At 41.2% G+C, this 9,373-nt stretch overlaps 1 protein-coding gene across 1 annotated transcript in view; it reads left to right on the top strand.

Annotated features, from left to right (window-relative positions):
* COQ7 (coenzyme Q7, hydroxylase) overlaps window positions 1-9,132 on the top strand; it is a 9,963-nt gene extending 831 nt beyond the window's left edge. The window contains exons 2-6 of the mRNA XM_018558474.1: window positions 2,001-2,200; window positions 3,686-3,800; window positions 3,886-4,025; window positions 5,395-5,463; window positions 8,964-9,132. Of these exons, the coding sequence (XP_018413976.1) occupies window positions 2,001-2,200; window positions 3,686-3,800; window positions 3,886-4,025; window positions 5,395-5,463; window positions 8,964-9,041 (602 nt within the window). The 3' untranslated portion in view covers window positions 9,042-9,132. The remainder of the gene's footprint in view (window positions 1-2,000; window positions 2,201-3,685; window positions 3,801-3,885; window positions 4,026-5,394; window positions 5,464-8,963) is intronic.
* Window positions 9,133-9,373: the final 241 nt, after the last annotated feature.

Raw genomic sequence — 9,373 nt, 5'->3', positions numbered from 1 at the left:
CCCCCCCCCCCCTCTGCTCTGGCTGTGGAATGTCCCTCCACACCCTCACGTTTAATTGATCTGCGTTGCATGTGATGACATCACAGGTCTTTAGACTGCTGGAGCCTGGGGGAGAGAAGAGGGTACAGGGACCAGTCTAGCAGCCAGATGGGACCAAGGATTAGGTGAGTATATTTTCACCCCTAGACCAAAACGAGCAGATAACCCTTGTAGTGAAAAAATCCTAGAGTTCTTTTTTTAAACACATGCTCATGGTTGGTATGATGGACAGGAGCTTGTTTACCTCCTCTTACTGCTCCTCCTACTTAGTTTCTGCAGTGGCAATAAAAGGGTTAAAGCGTATCTGGACTAAAGTTCCGCTTTAAGACTGGTTCACACCTACGAGTTTTTGAGCAGTTGGAAAAGCGCTTTTAACTGCCCAACACAAGAAACCCCATGATTTTCAATGGCCCTGGTTCACACCTGAAGAGAAAAACGCCAGCAGTAAGATGCCAAATGCCTGAAAAGATACAGAAGTTTCTTTGAGCAGTTAAAAGCGCCTTTTTGCCCCATGGACTTCATTGGAAATGCCCAGAAACGCGCAACAGAAGCATGTTTTACATTTTTGTGAGCGGTTTTGCGTGTTTATACGCACGTCCTTCTATTGCCCACAAAGGTTTATGAGCTGCCAATCGCGCCTTCTTGTACGCACGTTAAAACGTGCATACAAATGTGCACAACGCGCATAAACATGCAAATAACCTCATGCTGTTGACGCGCGTATAAATGCGCAAAAACAGTGCCGCCTAGGTGTGAACCCAGCCTTAGGTGCTAGTAACATTATTTAAAATGATAGTTGCTGGCAAACCCATGTATTTACCTACTTCCCCTTACGTCACCTGTTGTCCATGAGTATTGTAATAATGTGCAGTATATTAAACGACCAGCCAACCCGAAACTGGGATTTTAGCTATAAGTGAAGCAAGGTGGACTGAGTTTGCCCCGGCCCTATTATATGTCTTAAATACTCCAACACTGAGTTCCTGCAGCTCCTGTTGCATTGTCCATAACATAAAATAAAGTTAAAATCCAACAACGAGAGAACTGCTTCGCCTCTCCCTAGCCGGTGTGCTTAACGCAGATATCAAGAGTCCTTAGGAGATGTACAACATTGAAAAAACATTCGGATATCAGTTTTCAATGAAATGATCCATTAGATAAAATACTAAATGAACTTCTGAATATTTACAATAGGAGACCCCAGAGCTTCATTTATATTTATATAGATGTTTGGCCTCCCTGTCCCTCTTTTGAATACAAAATACAAAAAAAACCTGAATTTTGTCTGAAAATTCCAGGTGACGTGTTCTTTAGCTCCCCTTCCATTAGACGTACAATAATACTTTGGTTGCACCTGGTGCGTGAGTGTGTTTAGGTTAGTAAATCACCCCCTTGGAATGCCACCTGAGGACTGCAACTAACCCTAACGACCAAATTCCTGGATATAAAAACCTAGCTTTTATGGTCCATTTAAACAATACATGTTTATAGGACAGTAACTCATTATGTGCAGGCCTGTGCTACCTCAAGTCTCGTATTGTACCTGTCAGCATTTTTATATTGCTTGGAAACGTATTTGAAACGTGCCTCCAGTTAAAGAGAATGGCACTTTGCCCATTCAGGTTCTCTTCATGGTGCTCCCCACCCACTTACTTTTCACATGCTGATTTTCTATTTAATTTCAAATAACATACCAAGCACGTGACAAATTTCATTGTAAAACGTTGGTTCATACAAAACCAAGATAGTTCCCAAGCAGTGTGTGGCATGACCACGGAGCTAGGGTATCTATCCAGTAACTAGTACCCAGGAGTTGTATTATGACACAGGCCTTACTTGGAGTGACATATGTGTCTGACAGCATTACCTATCTGCCTTGCATCTGCACTATAATAAAGTAAAATAATAAACACAATACTAATGCTTATTATTCAGATTTTCTCCTGTACTTTAAATCTAAGGTGTAAAGCGACCATGTTGTTTACCTGTGCATATGGTGCAAGCCAGACAGTGCAGCTCAAGAGGCTACACAGATGATGGAGATAAAGCGTTGCTGGATCGCGTGATAAGAGTAGATCACGCTGGGGAGTATGGAGCGAATCGCATCTATGCTGGGCAAATGGCCGTATTGGGCAGATCATCCGTAGGACCCATCATTCAGGTTAGTGGATGTACAGGTGTCATTTGCAGGCTACATAGACCGACGTGTAATCTAAGGAACTCGTCATTATATTGTAAATCCAGTAATTATCACTGTCTAAAATATTAGTAAAAAGTAATAGAAGTGATTATTATCATTTACTGTCTGAAGTGTGAGATTATTGTGATTCAATACAACTATTAAAGGAGATCACTTCCCCCTCCCTTTTAGATTGTAAGCCCTCACAGGCAGGGCCCTCCTTACCATCTTGTCTTGATTTGTATTGTAGCTAAGAACTTTTTACTAATCTGCAAACTTGTGATGGATCAGTGACTTTAAGTTATTGAAGCCAGAGGGTCAACATAACAGTCAGCCAATTTGCATCTGTAAGCATCATGTTACAAATCTTTTGGAAGGATAAAGAAGAAGATTTATTAAACAAATTACCTTCAGAACTGGACACACACATGTATTGTAATCGGGCTTTCCCATTGAGTTCAAAGACAGCAATTAAAAAATAAAAGAGCATCTATCGTAGCTATACTCCATACAAAGCTAAGTGGAATTTTGGCTGGGGTGGACTTTTAAAACCCAAATCTGGGCAAAACATGAAACCTGTCCTCTCTCTAACTAAACACTGATATTAAAAAAACAAAAAACCTCAATGCCCTTTTCACTTACCTAAAGCCCCAGTCATGTGGCCCTCCAGTGCCAAGTCTTCTCTCCTCTTCGGTTTACATGAGGTGGGGTCCTTCTTTAGGTGTCCATGTCACTGCCTGCATGATGTCTTATTGGCTATCTAGCGTCAGGGTCCTCTCAGAGGGGACTGTTTGGGACCAGTTACCAGGCACACATCACCAAAGAGTGTATTAGAAATGGTGATGGCAGTTATAGAGTCGACTGTTTAATTTGAGCGCTTGCGAATGCAAGGTCTCCCTGTTCCTTGAATATGCTTATGTATCACACGTAACTCTAATACTTGTGCATTCAGGATTGTAATGAAGAACCAAAGCATTGATACACTGTGAACCGATATCTTTATTATGTTTGATATGTGAAAATTTCAATAAACATATTGATACAGAAAAAATAGGGATTCACACTTTAACCCCTATTCTGAATGTATGGAGCCTAAAAAAAAAAAAAAAGAAATGGAGAGGGCAGGGCACCTGATTAGTGGACTTAGGTGAGCATACCTTGCTTCACAACCTAAGACAAAAAAAAAAATGCAGGTTAAGTGAAAGGTGTGGGGGGAGGTTCATTTTTTGCAACAGAGTTCAGTGTCATTTAGATTATAATGTCAACCATTTTGAGGTAATATATAAGGTACCGTCTTCTGGTTTACACAAAGCAATGTTACTGATGTAGTATACACCACCTTAATGTTTAGATAATGGATTGTTTGAATGAAACATTCATACAGTCATTGTTTAAATTGTGTAGAAAAAATGTAAAACCTATGTCAGGCAAAATAAAATTCAGTGTTAACCAAAGTATATTTTACAGCATATGTGGAATCAGGAGAAAGATCATTTTAAAAAGTTTGATGAGCTAATGGTTGCAAACAGGGTCCGGCCTACCATACTGCTGCCATTTTGGAATGTGGCTGGATTCGTACTAGGTAGGCTTCTTCTTTGTGTTTTTAATTCCTTATTATATTTTCTGAATGCTTGTGTTCATGGTTTATCACATTTTGTCCCACTCAGGTGCTGGTACAGCTCTGCTGGGGAAGAGTGGTGCAATGGCGTGTACAGTAGCTGTGGAAGAGTCTATATCAAACCACTATAACAGTCAAATCAGGACTCTCATGGAAAGAGATCCTGAAAAGCACAGGGAATTACTGCAGGTGCTTAAATGAAATTCCATCATATAACATGTTTTTAAAGGGTACAGAATTAAATAAAGTTGTAGAAGGGCATAATTAGATGAATTACACCAAAGATCCATTTATGGGGACACTGTAGTAGATATTAGCAATTTGCGGCGTTGGGTGAAGACGTTTCAAGAAGGAGAAACCAAAAATTCCATTACAGCAGCCCCATAAACATTCTTTAGCTGATTATGGATTTCCTTAGGTCAACAACCCTCTTTCGCCAGAAATTCAATTACAGCTCGTTGTGTTAGAGGCAGATCCATGGTTCTAATTATGGATGCACCGATACCGATACAAGTATCGGTGCCGATACCGAGTATTTGGGTGAGTACTCGTACTCGCCCAAATGCTCCGATACCTAGCACGAGTACTTCCTGTATCAGGAAGCCGGGCAGCACATCATTACACGCTGTCCGGTTTCCTGATTGGCCAGGAAACGGCTCCATGCTCTCTCGTCACTTGAGATGAGAAAGCAGGGAGCCGACTTCCCGGCCAATTAGGAAGCCGGGTAGCGTGCAATGACGCGCTGCCCGGCTTCCCGATTGGTCAGGAAGCTAGTAAATAAGGAAGAAGGGGCGCAATGTAATGACGCAGCGCCCGGCATTCTGATTGGCCGGGAAGACGGCGTCATGCTCCTTCGTCATCTCATGGACCATAATATTAAGAAAGTGACCTTAAAGCATTAGTTTGTATTGCTTTAGAAAAAATGGGACCTGTCCCTGTAACAAAAAGTATCGGTAATTGGTATCTGCGAGTACTTGTTTAAAAGTATCGGTACTCGTACTCGGTCTTAAAAAAGTGGTATCGGTGCATCCCTAGTTCTAATCACTCAATCTGAAAAAGAAAAGCATACATTAGTGGGGTAAGGACACCTCTATACCATCGTACATGAACATTCAGTCACTTTAATAGATCACAAATTACAGACATGGAGGCATTACTTTCTAATTGACCCTCGTACATAAATGAAACATCTCTACCAATGAAAAGCATATTTATCCCTGTCTTTGTTGCTGTTAGAGAGTTCTCCTATTACCTGCCTGGTAGACATTACCAGCAGGACAGGGAGTGAGGAGAAATCACTATAACGGAGCCCTGGATAGCAGTAAATACCTAATGGGGTTGTAACTTTTCTTCACAAAGAAAATATTTGGGCTGGAATTACACTCCAAGATGAAAATATATATCCATTGCTAGGTGCACTGCTCTTTAGCTCTGCTGTAAATCATGACTGCTATTTGGATGGCCATGGGTAACTAATCTATCTTGAAATGAGCACAGGTTGCTAAAGCATCCCTGGTTGGTCACTACATGTAAATCTATCTTTTTTTTTTTACAACAGACATTAAAGAGGTTTCGGGATGATGAAATGGAGCATCATGATACCGGGCTGGAACATGACGCAGAACTGGTATGAGTTTGCCTATTATAGGAAGAAGATCTGCTTCCATATATTCAGCCAAATAGTTCAGTTCCTTTCATGTCATCTGGTTGGTTTGGTAGAAACAATAAACCTCTGCTTTTATATCTTATGGCGATTAGTAGCGGTTAATTAAAATGCTGAAATAGGTAGTAATGAGTGAAGTAGCTCATGTAAGCGGCAGTGAATCAGTGTAGTTTCTAAAAGTTAATATTTGCAAAATTCAGATATCTGTTTATTTGCAAATTGTTTTCTTAAAATCCTGAGAAAAACCCTCAGCTTGTAAGTCACAACACTGCCAGAAATGTATTAGGAACTAAGCATTTCTTTTTTACAGTGTTATAGGGTGCCCATTGGTAACATTCATTTTGTACTAACCAGCAAAACCGGTCTTAGTAAGGAGCTAATATTACACAAGCAGCTGTTCTACCTGGGCCAACACATGTCAGGAAAGCAATGTAGAAGCTGCCATTGTCTTGTTTTTGAGATCTGGCTTCAAATGGAGAGTTTTCCAAGGATTTGGTCCATTCATCAGTGTATTGTTCAGGACTTTCTGCCCACTTTTATAAAGCGAAATGTAGAAGTAGCACAGTGTTTTGGCCCTCACAGGTTTTTTTGGCATTACAATGAACACAAAAGTCTCTCAGCCTCCTGGCTATTGCTCTGTCTGCTTCAACCTTAAGACAGAGTTGCCTTGGTCTCCAGACTGGACCACTAGCTTAGGTACACTGATCTGCTCTTTTGAAATGATCTTTCCTGCACCCTTTCACTGCTGAAACATGCTTTGTCAGTGTCACTTACTGCATATTTACAGTGACAGACAATGCTTCTATCATAGTGTATACATACTCAGTCCAGAAAAGTGACCCACCAAGACATGAAGGAAGGATATGGATGCAAGCTCCAGAGCTTGCACTGATATAAAACATGATGGCTTCCTTTTAAGGTTTCAATCTCCTACTTATACATGGATTCCATCACTCCAGTCTGACACTGCTGTATTTATGCATAGAAACAATGTATTTCTTTATAGAGACCACGGATTCCTACTGTAAATGCAAATGTCCATTCCCACTAACCCTTTGCTAGATGCAATTGAAATCCCGAAAGATAGGCCATAGTTGGTTCCACATATTTTGCTTAGGATGCAGTAAAAAATGACACACTAATGCTGGCCATGGGCAGCTCGAATTTGAGCTGTAGGTGGCCCTGCAAGCACCACCCTGCTTGACATAGGTCAATTTAAAAATTGACTGAGGCAGGTGGACAGTTTTGGGTGAATAGTTACTGCATCCTATCAGATGCAGTCACTTTTTGTGCATTCAGGCTGCCGTGGGTGCCATGGCTGTCTGAATACAATAGTTGGCAGTGGAGGTTACTCCATCCACACTGTTTAGCATTGATGTAGCAATTGAGTGATTTAAGACCGCAGGCTGAAGGAGGGGAAGTCTAGCCATGTATGGCTATCTTGAGATGGAGTTGGCTTCATTCTTAAAAGTCAAATATAGGCTTGCCTTTATTAAAGGGGGTAGAGGGCAGGTGGAGAGAAGCACAACCTATTTTCAAAATGCAGTGGAGCTTTAAGTCATAGACATTACTAAGAGAATGCTCCCTCTGGTTTTAAGATCTTATTAGCTGAGAATAATCCCATAAAGTTTAATGGAGCAGCTGCTTTTCATATGATTGCATGTGCTGGAAACTACACAGCTTTTATTACACATGCATGTGGCACGGCCACTATGCTCTGTAATTCAGTTTTTACACTGACTGTAGTATAAGTCATACATTTTATAATATGGCAGTTTAAATGACTTTTAAATGACTTTGGTTTATTTTTTCACTTGCTTGTTAAAATTCTTCAAGCAGTACTTTTACATTTGACACTCTGATGTGGGGGAGTTACTGTACACTGTAAGAATATAATCTTTAGAAAGAACTATCATCAAGCATGAAGCTGACAGATTTATCTTCCTTTATCAGGAGATATGAAGGTTAAGCCTGAACTCTAGGCAGATATAAAAGACACAAATGAATGCAGCAGAAGTACCTGAATTTAATCTGATAATCCTGTACAGCAGGCACGGAGTGTAAGGGTGGCCATACACTGCTCTATTTTTATCCTTTAACCCGTGGGCTCAATGAAAAAAATAGAGCAGATTCCTCCATTAAAACTACGAGCGCGTCAATAGAGGAATCCATGCTGTTTGCATTGTATTCTGACAGCGGCCCCTGTCAGAATGCCCAAGCAGAGCCGGCAGCTCATTGGCTGCCGGCTCTGGTCGGACGAAGATTTTCCGACCGGCTCCTTCAATCAGCTGATCGAGGGATGTCGGCCGTAACGGTGCCGACAGCGGCACACACTGTGCGAATTTGTGTTGAAAGGAAGAGAAAGCAGAGTGACAGAGAGATAAGCTTATCATTGTGCTGCTTCTTATTTCACTGTCCAGTCGAAGGCTGGGGCGTGTCCAGGGTGACCTGGGCTCAGAGGAGGTGGTTAAATTATACTGGCCATCACCCTGAGTTGCCCTCTTTTTATGGCTATTCATTTTTCTCTTGTCATTTGTGACTGTAGCTCAGATTCAAAGCTTATCTCTATTTGAAAAAAAAACGACCCTTGCAGTGGGGCTTCCCACCTACCCTGCTAGGGTTAGCTGCTTGTTTTTAGTCTAGGGCACCTGAGTAAAGCTTTTTTACTTATCTGGTCCCCATTTCTGCTGCCTCCAATATGGGCGCTGACAGCCTTTTTCCCCCTCTACTCCCCCGGTGGTTCGAAGCCCACTGACGTTGGCCCATAGCTCTGCAATAAACATGGAGATGCCGAGGGGCTGTCTGTGAGCTGAAGTGGAAGGGAGAGAGGTGCGCCCTGACTACTGGGAGAGCGGGGATCAGATAAATAAAAATCCTCTTCACCATACCCCTAGATAAAAACGAGCGGTTAACCCTTGCAATGCGCAGGTAGCCCCTGTGCATGGGTAGTCTTTTTTTCACCTGGAGATAAGCTTTAAATGTGTATGTTTCAGTTGTAGCCATTAAGGCAAGTGGTTACAGAATCATGTGGACTGCAAATTGTTTAGATCAGTTCTGGAAAAAAAACAAATGTACACTCCTATACAAAAACACTGTTAACTTTTCCTACAAAGAGCTTGCACTGTTTTCCGTTTTGTCTGCTGTTTACAAGAAAAAGAAGGAAATTAATATTTCCTTTTATTAAAAAAAAACAAAAAAAACCTATGAAATGAAAAAAAAGTTGTGGGCAATCAGACCTGCAAGAAAGAAACTGATAATTGGGCGCATTTTATCCTCCGGCACCTGCTATATGGCATGCTTTCATGCCAGATGAACTAAATTTACCTCTACATCTACAGATCATGGGTCAGTGTAAAAAAATAGCTCGACAGTCTCTTGTGTCTCCAAACTTCAAAGGAATAGATACAGGACATCAACTGTCTGCCGAAGTGCCTCTGACAATGTAATACTTCTTTTCCCTGCAGGCTCCAGCTTATTCGCTGCTGAAGACTGTTATACAAGCCGGATGCCGAGCAGCTGTGTTTTTATCTGAACGTGTCTAAGAAAAGGAGTTTGTTTTTCCGAGAGAATTTATTGGAGCGTATCCGTTTCTTTTACAATGAAGCAGTTTTGACACAATGTGTTAAAGTGAGCTGCTTGCCTGCTTTAACTTTGCTTTAAGTCATGCCTTTTGCTATTTTTGACGTGGCCACTAGGTGGCAGTGCATGTGGCTTGTGCTGAAAGCTTGTATAGAAATGTAATGACAGAAACAAATGAGGTTTTTATTTTGGCCCAAATGTGAACATTTCTTATTGAATTCCTCACTGCTTACTTTAAATGTCACAACAGGAATACATCAACAATATATATATTATATATAACAATATATATATA

The sequence above is a fragment of the Nanorana parkeri genome, unplaced genomic scaffold (genome assembly GCF_000935625.1).
Source record: "Nanorana parkeri isolate BGI_ZX_2015 unplaced genomic scaffold, ASM93562v1 scaffold341, whole genome shotgun sequence".
Lineage (NCBI taxonomy): Eukaryota > Metazoa > Chordata > Amphibia > Anura > Dicroglossidae > Nanorana > Nanorana parkeri.
This window is presented reverse-complemented; position numbering and strand designations above follow the sequence as displayed.